We start from the raw sequence: 18575 nt of genomic DNA on the forward strand, positions 1-18575 counted from the left end.
TGTTTGCGTAGTATTATCAGTGTTAACAGACAAGCAATACTGGATGAAATAATTGAAGAAATCAATGTGGGATGTATGGCAAAAGTATCGATTGCAGTGCCTCTCCTTGGCTCGTGACAATATTGGTTGAACCACAGACAACTGGAAAACTGTAGCCCGGTAAGATGAGTCCTGATTTCAGTTGGTGAGAGCTGATGGCAGAGTTCAAGTGTGGCACAGACTCTGCAAAGCCATGGACCAAGTTGCCAGCAAGCCACCGTGCGAGCTGGTGGTGGTTCCATAATGGTGTTGGCTGTGTTTACATGGACTGGGTACTCCCGTCCAAGTGAAGCAATTATTGATTGGAAATGTTTATGTTCAGCTACTCAGAGACCACCTGCACTCACTCACGGACTTCATGTTCCAAAATAGATAGGATTATCCCATGACTTTGGTTACCTCAGTGTATTCTGGCTTTGCTCCTCGTATGAACACATTTCTCTACTAACAACTATTTTCCACTTTTCTGTCTTTATTCTCCCAAATAAGATCACAATATTTTATTCTTATTTTTTTCCTGCTGTAACATTTATTTTTAATGTATCCTTTCAATTGTAATTAATAAGGAACTCATCTCTTTTATACCTCTTCATATCACTGCTCTCTGTGGCAGTACTCACTCTTCACAATGTACTGAATATTAGTAAGTTGTTGAACAGCTAAGTCTTATCTGATTTTTTATTATTCAGTTCGTCTCCTGGATTTTGTGACTTACTTCTCTTGAATCACTGTGTGAAACAATTCCCTGATTCTCCCTCAGACTTTCAAAGAGGAATTCTTCCACTCAAGTTGAGATTCAAATTGAGAGGTCTTCATATGTCAAAAGAATCTTTTTATGAATCTTGTCCTTTAGATCACACTCAGTTTTCTTACAGATACAATATTGTGGAGGAATGTTTTCTCTATTATGTTTCTTCGGTTTGCAGGAAGTACAAAGTTCACTTATACAACCATGTATAGTACATACCTGCTTTAGGTAGTATATGACTAGATTGAGACGTGCTTCTGGAATAACATCAACAAGAGGAGGAAGAACTTGCAGAGCTCCCTCGCCACCCCGGAAAACAACCAGGTTATGTCGTATGAGATCATGTCCAAAGCTGAATGTTGATGAACTCTGGTCCTAAAATCATATGAAATAACATAATATTATAACCTTCACCTTACCCCTTACACAGTATGTTATATTGGCTCGGTAGTTTCTTGTAATGGCCGAAACTTTGACATTTGACATTTAAACGCAGTTCCATTATGAGAAAATAAATGATTGGATAGTTGCACATCAATATGACTGCTTTCTGATTAAAATGATGCTTCTTTTTAAACATGTTCCATGGATTTCATTATGAAATAATATGGAGTGACTCAACATGTTGTAGTGTACCGTATCACTTGAATGAAGTGATGTGTCGCTCAACGTCTACCACATTGATGAAGGATGATCATCGCATTGAAAGTATTTGTTTTTATTAGTTAACTAACGTAGAATCACATACTGTTTGGAAGTTTATAATTTTCTGTACTTTCACTCGGGTACAGTAGGCACCATGCACCTGCAAGGTGAGATGATAGCAGTTTTGTTATGCTTTGCAGTACTTTCTGGTTTGGGGGTTTATTCCATGCTGCAGTGTTCCGGCTTGGATGTGCGGGGCACACCATGGAACTGTGCATGTTATGATAGTGGGAGTGATGTCACTAGAATAAAAATGCAAGTTTATTGTTTGTCAGAGTGGGCTAAGAGAACTGTCGTTAATGTTAAAAAGAATGCATGTAATATTACAGCACATGTTTGAATACAAATCTTTATGAAGTTTTCTTATTGGAAATGAAGGAGCAATACAGTGTTTCAAAAAGAATGGCCTGATTTTGGATGGTAATAATTATGAAACAGGGACATGCTGGCAAAGAAATGTGTGTTGATTGAATGGGTGTGGCCTAGAGTTTCAATAATTGCTATTAGATGTCAGTCAATGCATCTTCTCAGTTTTCAGTCAGTCATAAGTAAGGTGGCATATGCTCAACAGAAGCCATTTTGTGTGCTGCAATTTGCAAAGAGTGAGGTAGTGATTTTGGTCGGCTGGTATCTGCAGTGATGAGCAGTCCCTCTTGAAATATACTGAGGGTCTCAATGAAGCCTTCATTGACTGTAATTATCCTCCCAACCTTGTACAAAAACAAATCTTCCATGCCTTATCTTTCCAGTCTCCCACCACCTCCCAAAGTCCCACCATCTGGCCAGAGAGGAGCATTCCCCTCATAACTCAGTATCACCCAGGGCTGAAGGAACTGAATTACATTCTCCACCAGGGTTTTGGTTACTTCTCGTCATTCCCTGAAAAGATAAATTTCCTGCCCACTATCCTTCCCACCCCTCCCACAGTGGTATTCCGCCATCCAACAAACCCCCACAATATACTTGTCCATCCTGCTCCCAACCCCTTACCTCATGGCTCATACCCCTGTAATAGACCTAGGTGCAAGACCTGTTCCATACATCCTCCCACCACCAGCTACTCCAGTCTGGTGACTTACATCACCCATCCCATCAAAGGCAGGGCTACCTGTGAAACAAGTCACGAGATCTACAAACTAAGCCGCAACCACTGTGCTGCATTCTATGTAGGTATGACAACCAACAAACTGTCTGTCCACATGAATGGCCGCTGACAAACTGTGTCCAAGAAACAAGTGGCCCACCATGTTGATAAACATGCAGCCAAACATGATATCCTTCATTTCAATGACTGCTTCACAGCCTGTGCCACATGGATCATTCCCACCAACGTCAGCTTTTCTGAATTAGACAGGAGGGAACTTTCCCTGCAATACATCCTATGTTCCAATAACCCTCCTAGCCTCAACCTTTGTTAGTCACTGTCCTCACCCATCCAGCCCCTTCCCTGTTCCCATTCCGACAGTACACAGCCATCATTCCACCATCACACCCAGTTTTTCAGTCTTTTTATTTCTTGCTTTTTCTGCTACCCCAACATCCCCCCCCCCCCCCCACAAACTCTCCCCTGCCCTTCGCCAAACGTGCACCACTTCACTGTGCACCATCCCCACAATACTCCCCCTCCCCCTCCCTCTCCCCACTCCAGCCTCTCCTCTTACCCCCACCCAGTCGCATGCACTGGTGCTGCCACTCGCAGTGTGGTTTCAGTTGCCTGAGACTGCAGTCATGTGTGGAAGATTCGTTTGTGTGTGTGTGTGTGTGTGTGTGTGTGTGTGTGTGTGTGTGTCTGTCAGTCTGTCTGTCTTCTACTGTTGAAGAAGGCCTTAATGGCTAAAAGCTTTAATTGTGAGAGTCTTTTTGTTGTGCCTATCTGCAACTCAACATCTCCGCTATATGGTGAGTAGCAACTTTCCTATTCATAATATTGTTACATTCCGTCCTGAATTTTTCATTGTTTCATTTGTTGTGGAAATTCATGAACATCATGCAGAATCCTGTTGAAGGAACTGGGTGTTCTAACCACTGCCTCACAGTATATTTATTCCTTAATTAAATTTGTTGCAATTATTTGTCTCTGTTACCAACGAGTAGCTCAATACATAGTATCAGTACTGGGACTAAGAACACTCTAAATAAAGACCTGAAATACATACCTTGGTCCAAAAAGAGGTCCAATATTCAGGAACACACATTTTCAATAAATTGCTAGCAATAATTAAAACTTGGTTTCAGATAAAGCACAGTTTAAACAGAGTTTGAAATAGAATGAGATTTTCACTCTGCAGCGGAGTGTGCGCTGATATGAAACTTCCTGGCAGATTAAAACTGTGTGCCCGACCGAGACTCGAACTCGGGACCTTTGCCTTTCGCGGGCAAGTGCTCTACCATCTGAGCTACTGAAGCACGACTCACGCCTGGTCCTCACAGCTTTACTTCTGCCAGTATCTCATCTCCTACCTTCCAAACTTTACAGAAGCTCTCCTGCGAACCATGCAGAACTAGCACTCGTGAAAGAAAAGATACTGCGGAGACATGGCTTAGCCACAGCCTGGGGGATGTTTCCAGAATGAGATTTTCACTCTGCAGCGGTGTGCTGATATGAAACTTCCTGGCAGATTAAAACTGTGTGCCCGACCGAGACTCGTACTCGGGACCTTTGCGTTTCGCGGGCAAGTGCTCTACCATCTGAGCTACCGAAGCATGACTCACGCCCGGTCCTGAAAGCTTTACTTCTGCCAGTATCTCGTCTCCTACCTTCCAAACTTTACAGAAGCTCTCCTGCGATTGTTTGGAAGGTAGGATATGAGATACTGGCAGAAGTAAAGCTGTGAGGACCGGGCATGAGTCGTGCTTCGGTAGCTCAGATGGTAGAGCACTTGCCCGCGAAAGGCTAAGGTCCCAAGTTCGAGTCACGGTCGGGCACACAGTTTTAATCTGCCAGGAAGTTTCATATCAGAGTTTGAAATACTTTTTAATAAGCAATTCCTGCTCTATAGATGAATATCTTAACAGGGACAGTTAGACTAGCTTAAGTTTTGACAGCACTTGGACACAACAGTCAAGATTAGGTATTTCGCATATAATAATTTTTTTTATTATTATTACAGTACTGTAAAAAGGAAAGTTGCTACTCACCAAATAGTGGAGATGATGACTCGCAGATAGGCATAACAAAAAGACTGTCACGAAGGCATTTTTTTTGTTGTGCCTCTCTGCGAGTCAGCATCTCCTCTATATGACGAGTAGCAACTTTTCATTTCACAGTCTTGTTACACTCCATCCTGGGTTTGCCATTGTTTGATTTTATTATTATTATCTGATTCTGACAGTGTATTGATTCTGTAAACATTAGTATTTCCAGTTCAATGTAATGTATTCGCTTATCTTGACAATCTCCTGACAAATGATCAGGGAAGTGAGTATTATATTCCAATCTTCTAGGTTTTTTATGTTATACTTTCTGACATATTCCACACCCACGAGAATCATCTCATTTTTTGGTCTATGGAATGAAGACTGAATCTCCTCTAATCTCTATCAAATGTCTTCACTTCAAGGGCCACTGTGGAGGCATTTGGAACTTAATGCAGGACATTGACATAAAGACTGCTGATCAGGAACTTGACTCCACCAGTTTTCTTCCCTTGCCAGCCAAATACTGTCAGTGGAATTTTTCTGTCACCAGGATTCAAATTGTCTTACCTTCGAGTTGAGTACCACCGCAAAGTCGTGAATAAGCAACATGGACTATGAGGTGGGTTATACTAAACAATGACTTTTTTGGGAGTAATGAGACACACGTTGTATAAAGCTGATAAAGATACGAAGAAAATAAAGGAGACTGGAGAAGATGGATAGTACTTCAGTAGAAATAGTTCAAGCTAAAGGAAAAGTGATATGAAAGAAACTTACAACAGTGTTTACAGAATGTCTGGAGAGGTAGGCAGTTACCCAAAACTGAACAATGGTGTGAATATTCTACTTTGCGAGAAAGCAGACAGACAAGGTATGTAAAACTGCAAACCTATCAGTCTCCTCTTCATACTGTACAAGAAATTCATTAAAATTACCACAAACTGCTTAGTGAAAATCATCAATCACAGGCACAAGTTGGATGCAGAAGTGGATACAATACAATGGATTACTTGCATGGGGGATGTTGTAGAACAGAACGGTGAGTATGAATTACCAAATGTGGCAGAATCTGACTGAGTTACATAAGGCATTGATTCAAACATATTACTACACTGAAGTATTTTTACATAAACACTACCGATTCAATCTGACTTCATCACAACAGAGAAAAGTTCAGAACTGGAAGAAGCTATGCAAGGAGATTCCATACATCTAAAACTACAGTTAACAGTCCTACAAGACCTTTACAGATCAAGGAACAGGGACAATGAAAAGGAATATGTGTTAATGAAAACTATGTGAACCAACTTCATTACAGATTTTGGTACCACAGATGCTTAGTAGAGATAAATATCAACAGCCAGCCTAATGGTCTAGGGATAAAACGAGTGCCTGGAAACTGATAGGTTATGGGATCGAATCCTGGACAGACCACAGAATATTTAAGTCTGCCTAACATAGCTTGTGCCTCTCAATGATGTGAAGATAAGCCAGCAGTGATATATGGTTCGGATCCTATATTAAATTTTAAGTCTCCTTACCCTGAGTAGACTACTGTGGAAGGACATGGATGCACACGTCACCAAAGTACCAATTGCAAGACTTCTACCAGGTCACTGCACCATACAGAATTATCATTATTAATAGTCAATAGAAAAGCTCAATATCGCAGGTTTCTTTAGTGGAAGTACACACATTCACACATAGAGCCTCACACACCCAAACATACATGCACATTACCGTGGCAAGACGGATGGTTGATTATTGATAACAGCTGCCTGGGCAAATAAGGGTGGGGAGGGGTAGGGAAGGACATACAAGGCGAGGAGGGGCTAGAAGGGTAATGGGAGGCAGGTTTTTGAACAGATGACTCAGCAGCTGCACAACAAACAAAATGATTTCAGAGGGTAGAACATATTAAGAGGTAGGGAGAGAGAAGGAGAGGAAGGTGGAGGTGAGGAGGGAGATGGGAATGGGAGAGAGAAAGTGAGAGGACTGGAAAAGGGGAAAGAGAAGGGAAGCAGGTAGGGAAGGACCCCTCTCTCCCTCCTTCTATCCTTCCCTGCCTCCTTCCCCTCTCCTCTTCCTTTTCTGGTTCTTTCTCTTTCTTTCTTTCCTCCCAGTCTCCCCCTCTTCATCTCCACCTTCCTCTCTTTTCCTCCTCCCCCCCCCCCCCCTGTTCCCCTCTCCATCCCCCTACCTCTTACATGTTTCACTTTCTAACTGCTTTTGCCTTCTTATGCAGCCACTGAGTCATTGGTGGAAAGACTTGCCTCACACTATCCCACACCCCCTCTTGAGTCCTTCCCTACCTCCTCGCCACCTCCACTGGCCCAGGCAATTGTTATTGATAATGAACAGTCAGTCTCACCATGGTCATGTGTGTGTGTGTATTCATCCATACAAAAACTGCGGCTCACACACATACATATTTTATTGTACCTCAGTTACATATAAGAAAGCATAAAATAGTATTTACCATAAGTGATTTCAATTCTGATTCTGCTGCCTTGCCATTGTACAGGCGGAAATGATTACATGCTTTTAGGTTTATAGCAATTGCGGAATCTGGATAATTTTGCAGATAAATAGTAAGAACTTCTTGTGACATATCATAATAATCCAGCTTGTAATAGCAAAGAGATATATAAACATTCAGTGCCAAGTACTCCCTGAGAAAGAGAAAATATTATAAATGCTGCATGTTATTTACTAACATGTACTGTATAACTTATGGAAAACATCATTCCAATAGTGAAATCAAATTTTTCTAAGTTACATCACACTCATTTGAAAAACTGCTCAACATTGGGGTAATTATTTCTCAAGATAAAAGAATGAATTACGAAGATAAAAGATGGTGAAATGCAAAGAATATGAAACACAGAATAAAATCAACACATAAATTTTAACATACAATCTCAGACAAAAGAAAGCATCTACTTCTGTCTCAAAAAGTGTTAATTTTACATTTTGACCGATTTTGCGTTAGAGAATCTTAATGTATTCATAGACAAAAAGGGGAAAATAAGACATACAACAATGGTAAAAGAATAAATGCTGAAAGTTAAGTTTTGAAAATAGAAATTATGATTCTGTATAACATAACATAAAAAATATGTCAGATATGTTCAGAGCATAGGTACAACATGGCTCAACTTTTCACTGCATAGAATGTTATGATCTGCTGAATAATCTCAGCTGGTGATCGTCAAAGTGCATGGGCAAAAACATTATCACCACTGGTCATACTATGACTGGTATTCAATCTGACTTTAATGTTTTACATAACAAACAGAAAAGCTTCCAAATTAATGTATTGGAAAAATCTGAAATCTTTATCAAACTGAAAAATAATTGTAATAACTCCTTCAATGGAGAAGATGAATTTCATCATCAGTACCAACATTGAATTTTTAAAGACTTGCTGTAACAGACAACATTGTGATGATATCCAGTCTTGCTTGCTGCAGATGATGAAATCTGCAGAACCTGCTGATACTAACTCAAGCTGGTGGCTCCCAGTGCACTGGAAAATGGTGGACTGCCTTCACCACTGCCCATTCTATGGCATACTATATGTTGATTGACTGCCTGCACAGTGGGACACCTGCTGATGTCATCATCGACAGCTGCCACCTGCTCATTATATCTAGTTTCATCCACATCTACATACACACTCTGCAGTCCATTACAGAGGGTGCCACATACCACTACTAGTTATATCCTTTCCTGTCCCATTGCAAATAGAGCGAGGGAAAAATGACTATCTAAAAGTCTCTGTAGAAGCCCTAATTTCCCACATCTTATCTTTATGGTCCTTCCGCAAATTGCACATCAGCGGCAGTATAACCACACTGCAGTCAGTCTCAATTATAGCTCCTCTGTACTTCCACAATAGTGCCACATGTAAAGTGCATCATCTTCCCTCCAGGGATTCCCATTTGAGTTCATGAAGCATCTCCTTAATACTTGCATGCTGACCAAACCTACCAGTTACAAATCTAGCAGCAAGCCCATGAACTGCTTCGATGTCTTTCTTTAATACGATCTGGTAGGGATCCTAAACACCCAAACAGTACTCAAGTATGGTTTTCACTAGTGTTCTAAATGCTGTCTCTTTTATGAATGATCAACATTTTCTCAAAATTCTTCCAATAAAACAAAAGTTGAACATTCACCTTCCCTACTACCAATCTCATGTCCTCATTCCATTTCATATCACTTCGTAACATTACGCCTAGTTATTTAATTGACGTGTTTCCTTTGCATTCCATTAAGTTCTCATCCTTTGTACTCTCATGTATACATTATATTACTAATAATGTTTCTAACATATCATATCTGTTTATTTTAGTATTTAATTAGTTCACACACTTAAATTCAAAAGTTGATCAGAGCACTACATTTTTATATTAGTTTACTAAAATGAGTGTTACGTATAACTGACAGATATGTGAAACTCACTTTTCACAATTCTTTCTGATATTTAATTACTCACAGAAAATATTTGATTTTCAAGGTATGTCACCACCACCTTCATCAGTAACAAGATTCATAACCATTACTCATTATTTAATTATCACATTAAACCAATTGAAGTCACAACTACACATCCCCTGTGTTGCTACCTTATAAGGTGATAAAAATATTATTTAAAGGCAAGAAAACATTTTATTAACTTTGTAATTACACCCTGGATACGAAAAAAACACATTTACTGTAAGAAAATACACAGAAGTTACACACAAGCCAAGAATAAAGATATTGACAGCAGAGTCATGGAGCAGCACATAAATATAGACGTCAAGGAATTTTTTCTTTTCTTTTAACACTTCCTCCAAAAGAAAAAATCATGAAATTATTGCTTTGTCTCTTGCATGCCAATTTCTGAACATAGAAAATTAAATCGAACTCGTTCAAGAGGTTTCGTCAAAATATCTGCCAACTGGTTGTGTCCATCAATGTGTTCCAAGAAAATCTCACCGTTCAGATATCTTTCACGAACATAGAAATGTCGGACCTCTATATGTTTAGAACGTCGATGATATTCTGGATTTTTTGCCAACTTCAATGCACTAGCATTGTCAATGTAAAGAACTGGAGGCTGCCCCGACATTTCCACTAATTCTGATAGCAGACGACGTAACCAAACTAACTCTTTTGCTCCTTCACTAGCTGCAATTATTTCCGCCTCGGTTGTGGATGTGGCCACTACTTTCTGCAACTGACTTGTCCATGACACTGCACCACCTGAGTACTTTGCAAGAATTCCAGTTGTTGAGCGCCTTGTCCGGTTATCACCTGCGAAATCTGCATCAGCGTAAATCTTTAACTCTTCTTTTTTATTATATACAATTCCAAAATTTAAGGTCCCTTTCAAATACCGGAAAATGCGCTTTACTCTATTCCAGTCTTCAGTGGTTGGTTTCTCCATAGCTCGAGCAGCTTTATTGACTGCAAAAGTGATGTCTGGACGAGTTACTGTTGAAAGGTACATGAGACAACCAATTGCTTCACGGTAGGGTACAGATGACGAAACTTCTTCGTTTTGATTATTGTCCTCACGTCCAATAGGAGTTGAGATTGTATTGCATTCTGCCATTCGAAATCTTTGCAGAATTTCTTCTGTGTATTTCTCTTGACTTATCATTATTGCTCCATCTTCATATTGATTTATTTTTATGCCAAGAAAATTGTCAAAACTGCCAGTTGTTATTTCGAATTCATGTTGTAAAACATCCATAAAAACAGCAATTTCTTTCTTGTTACTGCCGACAATCAGGCCATCATCAACGTAGATTGCCACATAAAGGCTATTTCCATTTTGTCTACGATAAAATAGGCATGGGTCTGCATCACTGTTTGAAAAACCAGCTTTCTTCATGAACTCAACAAAACGTTTGTTCCAGCAACGTGGTGCTTGCTTCAACCCATAAAGACCTTTTTTTAAGAAACATACTCGGCCTGTACCATCTTCGAAACCTTCTGGTTGTTCCATATATACTTCATCTTCAAGTATTCCATTCAAAAAAGCTGTCTTTACATCGAATTGTTCTAGCAGCATTTTCTTTGAAGCAGCTACAGCCAACAGAGTTCGTATGGTGTCATAACGTGCCACAGGGCTAAAGGCGTCGTCATAATCAATTCCTGCTTTCTGAATACAGCCTTTTGCAACCAATCTGGCTTTAAAGCGAGTACCTCCATTGACTGCGACCTTTCGCCGTAGAACCCAGCGGTTTTGCAATACTTTCGCATTCTTCGGACGGTCAACCAGCACCCAGGTATTGTTTTCCTTAAGTGATTGAAGTTCTTCACTAATAGCTTGCATCCATTCTTCCTTCTCGTTTGACTGCAATATTTCTGAAAAACAGTTTGGATCTTTGTATCCTAGTGCATCAACTTTTGTTGCCATACAAAATTCACCACTTTCCATCCAGGTTGGTTTTCTTCGTTGTCTTTTATTCTTCTGTTTCTCTTCATTAGAAGATTCAGCAGCTTCTGCTTTTAGAAATTCTGTTAATTCTTTATTTTCTTCAGATTCACTCGACTCTTGACTTTCTCTAGAATCGAGAGTGCCAATTTTTTCTTGAGTTTGGCTTCCTCCAGAAGTGTACAGCCTAGGAGATTTACATTGGTCATCTTTAGATGAATTCGGATCATTAAATTCTTCCCGAGGGACTTCAAATTCAACATGATCACTATGTAAATCACAAACAATTTCTGGCTTAAATTTTACATCGTGACTCAACACCACTTTTCTTTTAGATGGAATCCAAACTCTGAACCCATCTTTGTCATTAACATATCCAACAAGTCGTCCAAACACTGCCTTATCATCAAACTTGGAACGGAATTGTTTGTTAATGTGAACATAGCAGCCTGTACCAAAAATTCTGAGATGATCAAGTCGTCCTACTGGTCGATTAAACCATAGTTCATAAGGGGTTTTATTTTCAACTGAAGATTTTCCAGTACGATTTATTAGGTAGACTGCTGTGTTGCATGCCTCTGCCCACAACCCTTTAGGTAATTTACTCGGATTTAGCATTGACCGGGCAGCTTCAACAATGGTCCTATTTTCCCGTTCAGCCACACCATTTTGTTCAGGAGTGTAAGGAGGAGGAATCAGTAGCTCTATTCCCCTGTCTGCAAGCAGTTCACTGACATTCTTATTGTTAAATTCTTTGCCACCATCACATCTAAATTGTTTGACAACATGTCCATTAGTTCGTGCTTCATTTAAAAACTGCTTAAGCACAGTACACACTTCACTTTTGTGTCTTAAAAAGAAAATTCGACGAAATTTACTAAAATCGTCTTTGAAACATACATAATAATGCTTGCCTCCAAAATATTTCGTGCTCATTGGTCCATTTACATCCGCGTGGATTAATTCACCAGTACTGGTAGCGCGTATTGTTCGTGTTTTGAATGGCAGCCTATGCATCTTTCCAACCGCACAGCCGTCACAAAATTCACTCTTGGCATCTTCCACATTAATGTTCATTCCTTTTAAAATGTTCTTCACATGTTGTTTATTCTGATGACCAAACCTTTCATGGTACACTTGCAATGTTTCGGATGAAGTCATCAAGCTCATACGATTCATTTTTGCATTTCTAACAACACGCATGTTCAACACATAAAGTCCATTTTTCACATAACCTGTCATAACAATATTGCCACTGACTTGTTTTCGAACACAGATATTATTATAACTAAAATGAGTACTGTAGCCTCTGCAGGCAATGGCTCTCACAGAGAACAGATTAGCACTTGCATCAGGGACGTATAAAACATTGTCCATTCTAGCATTGTACCATTTATTGTTTCGTCGGATTCGGATGTAAACTGTTCCTTGACCGTACGCACACATTTTCACATCTTGTTTTCCCAATGAAATTACTTGAGGAACATCCAATTCACTATACGAAACAAAATACTGTTTTAATTAAACTGTGTTGTTTGCCTTTACACGTGTACTGGGCCCATATCCTGATGAAAAATATTATTTAAAGGCAAGAAAACATTTTATTAACTTTGTAATTACACCCTGGATACGAAAAAAACACATTTACTGTAAGAAAATACACAGAAGTTACACACAAGCCAAGAATAAAGATATTGACAGCAGAGTCATGGAGCAGCACATAAATATAGACGTCAAGGAATTTTTTCTTTTCTTTTAACATAAGGTAATAAGATTTCTTGTTCCCCAATTGTATGTAATAGGCTTATGTTCATGTCTCACAAATTACAAAATAATGGAAAGTTCAGGATGGAATAACAACAATATGGAAAGTATAAATTGCTTCCCAGCACACAGAGGAGTCATTGAGTCACATGTATAGACAATGAAAAAGACTATTAAAATGTTAAGTTTTTGGAGACAGTCCTTCTTCCAAACGAGAAAACATACATTTATTCACACAAGGTGACCAGTATGTATGAGTGGTGCTTGTGTGAATGTGCATGTGTTTTCTGTTTCAGAAGAAGGGCTTTGTCCAAAAGCTTAAATATTTTACCTGTCTTCTACACTGTGCCTGTCTACAACTCAATGTTTTGCCTATGTGGTGATTAATAATCTATTCTTTCCCTACTGTTGAAATTATGAAATACCTTTATTTTTATTTTCCAGGTGAAGCTTGATGTTAACTGTAAACCCAAAACCAGTTATATGTGCAAATAAAATAAAATGCGACTAAGATTGTGAATCATGCAATTTATTTACATGTCAGGGTCATTAATCTCCTTCAAATGTCAAAGTGATCTCATTCAATACAAATGGAATAGTTCAGTCAGTCACAAGACTGGGATGCCATCAGACCTAGTAGTGACCTTAGACTTGACAGATGAGTAAATGATGGGAAGATGTGTGATACCAGCTCACTTTGACTGCATCCAGTTTACAGGTGTCCAATTCTTGGGACATTCCTTTTCCAAAGCTGTGCTGGCAAGGCTTTTCAAACACCAGCATTTCAAATGTGTACTGTGAGCATCTTAATTTAAGCATCAAAACACTGAGGAATGTGCTGCCATAGACCATCAACAACTGTTCAGCAGGCTTACCATCCACAACTGCCTCCATACTAAAGGCATTTATGTGCCTCTGTTTACCACAGGTCTCTGGGTGCAGAGATCAGCATTGGCATAAAATATAGCCATTGTTTTAAGCTGGGAAAATATCAACTGGACTTGTGACTTGCAGAGCTTATTTGTAAACACTAATGACAGAGTATGGCTATGCCAAAAAACCACATGAGTTAGCGTAGTCAGTTTTCTATCAGCGCATGGGTCAGGGGGCATGTGGAGACATTTTCTGGTGAGGAGGTGTATACTTGGGATGGAAGGAATCTGTTACATTTGCCATCATATTTTACCAGTGAACAATACAGGAACCTATTGTTCAGTCATGTGCATTGTTTCTCTGACTACAGTATTCTGTGGACAGCCTGCACCTTTAGCAAGATAAGGCACCACCCCATTATTCTCAAAATGTGTCAGAATGGTCTGATTAAACATGCTATTGATTGGAGGAAGCTCATCTGAATCACTGAGTGAGATGCACATTTTGTATCAAGCTTTGACTGACTACTACCACCTGTGCAGCAGTTGAGGTGTCATTGACCAGGATGGCTCCACAGTACTTTTGATGTCTGAAGCCATACAATTCCACATCACACCCATCATTAGTGTGAAAGGTGGTGTTACACACTTAAAGTAGGTTACTCTTGTTCAGTTTCTCACAAGTGTTTCCATCTGTCCCTAAGAGACAACTGTTTACTGCTATAATTTTCAATTAACAATTCATACTGGCCTTTTTTCCCATCTTATTTCCACTCTTTCCTCCCTGAATCTGCCCGTCTTTATCACAGTTTTCCTGAATCTGCTGACACAGTTAAATGAACAACACAGTAATTCTGTATGGAACCAATTTCCTCACCCTGCCTACTAAACTAGTATGGTTGGCAGCAATTTTTATTTCATTTTACACTCCAAATAATTCATGTTGGACGGCCCTTTCATGATCATTTGAAACTGTCACCAGCAAGGTAGCATCACAGACAACATACTATTAAAATGAAGTAATAGAAAATACAGCAAATGCCTCAACAATGGCCAAAGATATGTTGAAAAGTAGTGGAAATTACACTCGAAGCAATAAATTTACTATTACAAATCACTGGTAGCTGACTGGTAGCCACACTTAGTGTTTCAATCACTGAATGTGTGTATTTTGTGTGTTTTAGTATTCAACATACAATGCAGTCTCTATTATCTGACCTAAACTACACCTGGACTATACTGGATAACTGAAAATATCAGATAAAACACAATATTTTGGAAACTGGGGTAAATGTATATAGGTACTGTAAACTGTATTATTAAAATAATGTCATACAATGGAAAATCCAGGATGGAAAAACAACAATATTATGAAAAGTAACGGGGGAGGGGGGTTATGGGCGCTCAACATCGAGGTCATCAGCGCTGAAAAGTAACAATATTATGAGAAGGAAAGTTGCTATTCACCATATTGCAGAGATGCTGAGTCACAGATCGGCATGACAAAAAGTTTTTCACAATTAAAACTTTCGGCCATTGGCCTGTGTCAACAAACCACAGTGTGGTTTCAGTTGCCTGAGACTGCAGTCATGTGTGTGAGTTGCGTTTTTTTGTTGTGCTTATCTGCGACTCAACATCTCCGCTATATAGTGAGTAGCAACTTTCCTTCTCATAATATTGTTACATACCATTCTGGATTTTGCATTGTTCAATATTATGAAAAGAACAGATTGCTACTCACCACACAAAGGAGGTGTTGAGTTGCAGACAGCCACATTCAAAAGACTACTAACATTTCAGCTTGCAGCCCAAATGCATACATTCAAAACAGAAACCACACACACATTCGCACAAGCACAATTCACACACTCATGGCCACTGTGGCCAGACTGCAATGATCTTTTGGCCAAAAGCTTAAATGTTTAATAGCCTTTTGATTGTGCCTGCCTCGAACTCAGCACCCCCTCTATTTGGTGATCAACAGCTAACCCCTTACATAATATTGTTGTTGAAACAATGTCATGTTTTACATCATTTATTCAGTTTGAAAGACTTTACATTTCAAAACATTGCAAAGGTCAAATATTTGAAGACTCTGCAGGAGAGTTTGAATTTTAAAGGAAAATGAAGCTTTTAATTATAGACCTCTACAGATCCCCCATTTTACACTACAGGATTTTCCTCTCCAGAGTTGAGACTTATTACACATGGTCCTTAAGAAATGAATTTATTTTTATGTGGGGGTTTCAATACGAACTTTATGATTGATTCTCCAGAAAAAAGAAGGGGTACTTGGTACATATAATTTATTTTCAGGGAAACAGCAGCACAATCAGTCTTCAATGACTGTCCTCTAATTGACAGGTCCAGTGTGAGGAAAAATATTAATGACCTGTCAGATCATGATGCACAGACAAAAGTACTAAATTATTGAGTTTTCTGCACCCACTTGTTGACAAACTGCTTGTTGGCTTCCGTTTCGGGTCCTTCAGCTATAGTTTATTGATGATTTTCCTGAAGTATCGCCAGCACAAATGGCTGACATTGTCAAAGCTTTGCCCTCTGTTGTTGGTGGCAGACTGGAATTGAGCTCGTGGCCATGGATATGTACTAGTCGCACCAACATCTGAGCACTTTTCCTTGGTCATTTCCACTGTGGTTCTCCCCTTGCTACTGCAATGGTTGTTCATTGGAACATAGGAATCCAGGATCCATTCACCTTGAGGGTTTCCCTTTCTCGTTGAAGCTATTGTCATGTTTCTAGATTTTTGAGGCTTCCCTAAACAAAAGGGCATGGCAACTCTTCTCTACAGCAAGAACTTCCATGTCAGTGAATTTTATTACATTGTCAGTCTCACATAGCACCTGCTCTGCCTGAGCCGATTTCTCCACCTGACAAACCTGCAATGCCTTTCACATTTGGTGATCCTGGTGTTGATTGAACGTCCAGTCGTTCCAACATGGACTTTTCCACATGCACATGGAGTGCACTATACTTCCGACATTGCAAGTGGGTACTTTTTGTCCTCTGCCAATCTGAGAAACTCTTTGATCTTCTTTGTCAATTTGTAAAGGATCTTTACACTGTGTATGTCTAACAAACAATTAATTCTGCCCACCACCCTAGGGATGTAAGGCAGAAAGGCCCTACCCAATACTTCTTCTTGCATCATGTCACTTCACCGAATGTTAGATTTCATGACACTTCTTATGTAACTGGTGGAGTACATGTTGCTCCTCAGAATGCTTTCCAGGTGTTGCACCTGATGTCTGAGGAGCTGTGACTGACATATTCATCTTGCACACATTATGGGTATATTAATCGTCTCTCTTTTCTGGCTTGTGTGATGGTTTGACATTTTGTGAAGATATAGGTCCACGTCAGTTTTCGCTAAACATTGTGTCCTATGTTCTCACCATCCCTCATAGTCAGCATGTCTAGCAAGGGTAGCTGTTTGTCTTTTTCTACCTCCACAGTAAATTTTATGTTGGCATGCAGTCTGTTCAATGTCATAGGAAGTCACCAAGCTGTCCCTCACCATGGCTCCACACAATGAAGATGTCATCAACGTACCTGTACCACACCTTATGTTTACAAGGTACCAAGTCCAGTGCCTGTGTTTCAAAATGTTCCATGAAGAAATTGGCCTCTTAAGGACCAAGTGGACTGCCCATCATGAAATCTTCCAGCTGTTTGTAGAAATTTCCGTTCCACATCAAATAGCTCTGCTAAGACTTCCATGGTAAAGCTTGGTGATGTCATGCAGGAAAATGGAGCCAATATGCTCCAGGGAGTCCCTGAGTGGTACGAGAAGATGCCTTGATTAACCAATTTCTATTTCATGTGATTCACTGCACTGGATCCAGGCATAGGTTTTAGTATGTCATTGGATCTAATAGGTCCTGAATCTTCTGCTCATAATCTGTAATGCACACATTTCTCTGTATGTCCAATGAGAGAGAAGACACTCTGATTAACTAGTTTGTATTCTATGTAATCCGATGCATTGGATCCACGCTTAGGTTTTGATATTTCATTGGATCTAACAGGTTCTGAACCTTCTGCTCATAATCTTTGGCCACTGTTACAACAATCACTTTTCCATTGTTGGCAGGCAGCACCAACACACTCTTGTTGGTGTTGCGGCAGTTCCACTGCAAACAGTATTCTGGTGGCCTCAGTAAGTATTTTCTCACCTTTTTTACAAGGAAGGGTCCAGATAATCACTTTGGTGTTAGCAATAATATCCTCCATAGGCAAAGTTCTGAGGATGATGGTACATTCACTCCTTTTTGAAGAACAGACCATCTCTCTGATGTCAACGTTTTTCACTGAGATTGACCACTGCACATAACACATTGGGAATTGACTTGTTGATCTGCTTTCCACTCTTGCAAGGCATCTACTCTTTCAACAGACGTACAGAGTAAACTGTGCATCACAGAAGCTCTATCACCAAAAACCCATAAAAATAATACTCCACTAAGACCAATAGTGAGCACTACTGGCTCACCAACATATAGACTGGTGAAACACTTTGTCTGTCTGCTTCAGCCCCAAGTGGGAAATACCAACACACACAAAAAAGGCTCAAGACATTTCATTGAGAAACTGAAGAAACTAAAACTTAGACCAAATAATAATCTGTTCAGCTTTGATGTTGTTTCTTCATTTACCAAAGGGCAACTCAGGGATTCTTTGGAACATATCAGTTCCATTTTACTGCATGACATCACCAAGTTCTTCCACATATGTCTTACCATGTGCAATTTAATGTGGAATGGTAATTTCCATGTACAGCTAGAAGATGTCACAATGGGCAGTCCACTCAGTCCATTGGTAGCCAAATTCTTCATGTAATATTTTGAAACACAG

General features: G+C 39.6%; 1 protein-coding gene across 3 annotated transcripts in view; it reads right to left on the reverse strand.

Annotated features, from left to right (window-relative positions):
- LOC126195183 (intraflagellar transport protein 56) overlaps positions 1-18575 on the reverse strand; it is a 208646-nt gene that overhangs the window by 60829 nt on the left and 129242 nt on the right. For all 3 annotated transcript variants that reach the window (XM_049933697.1, XM_049933696.1, XM_049933695.1), the window contains exons 5-6: positions 7110-7302; positions 1007-1162 (exon numbers count right to left, since the gene is read on the reverse strand). In XM_049933697.1, coding sequence (XP_049789654.1) covers positions 1007-1162; positions 7110-7302 — 349 coding nt within the window. The remainder of the gene's footprint in view (positions 1-1006; positions 1163-7109; positions 7303-18575) is intronic.

The sequence above is a fragment of the Schistocerca nitens genome, chromosome 7 (genome assembly GCF_023898315.1).
Source record: "Schistocerca nitens isolate TAMUIC-IGC-003100 chromosome 7, iqSchNite1.1, whole genome shotgun sequence".
Taxonomy (NCBI): Eukaryota; Metazoa; Arthropoda; class Insecta; order Orthoptera; family Acrididae; genus Schistocerca; species Schistocerca nitens.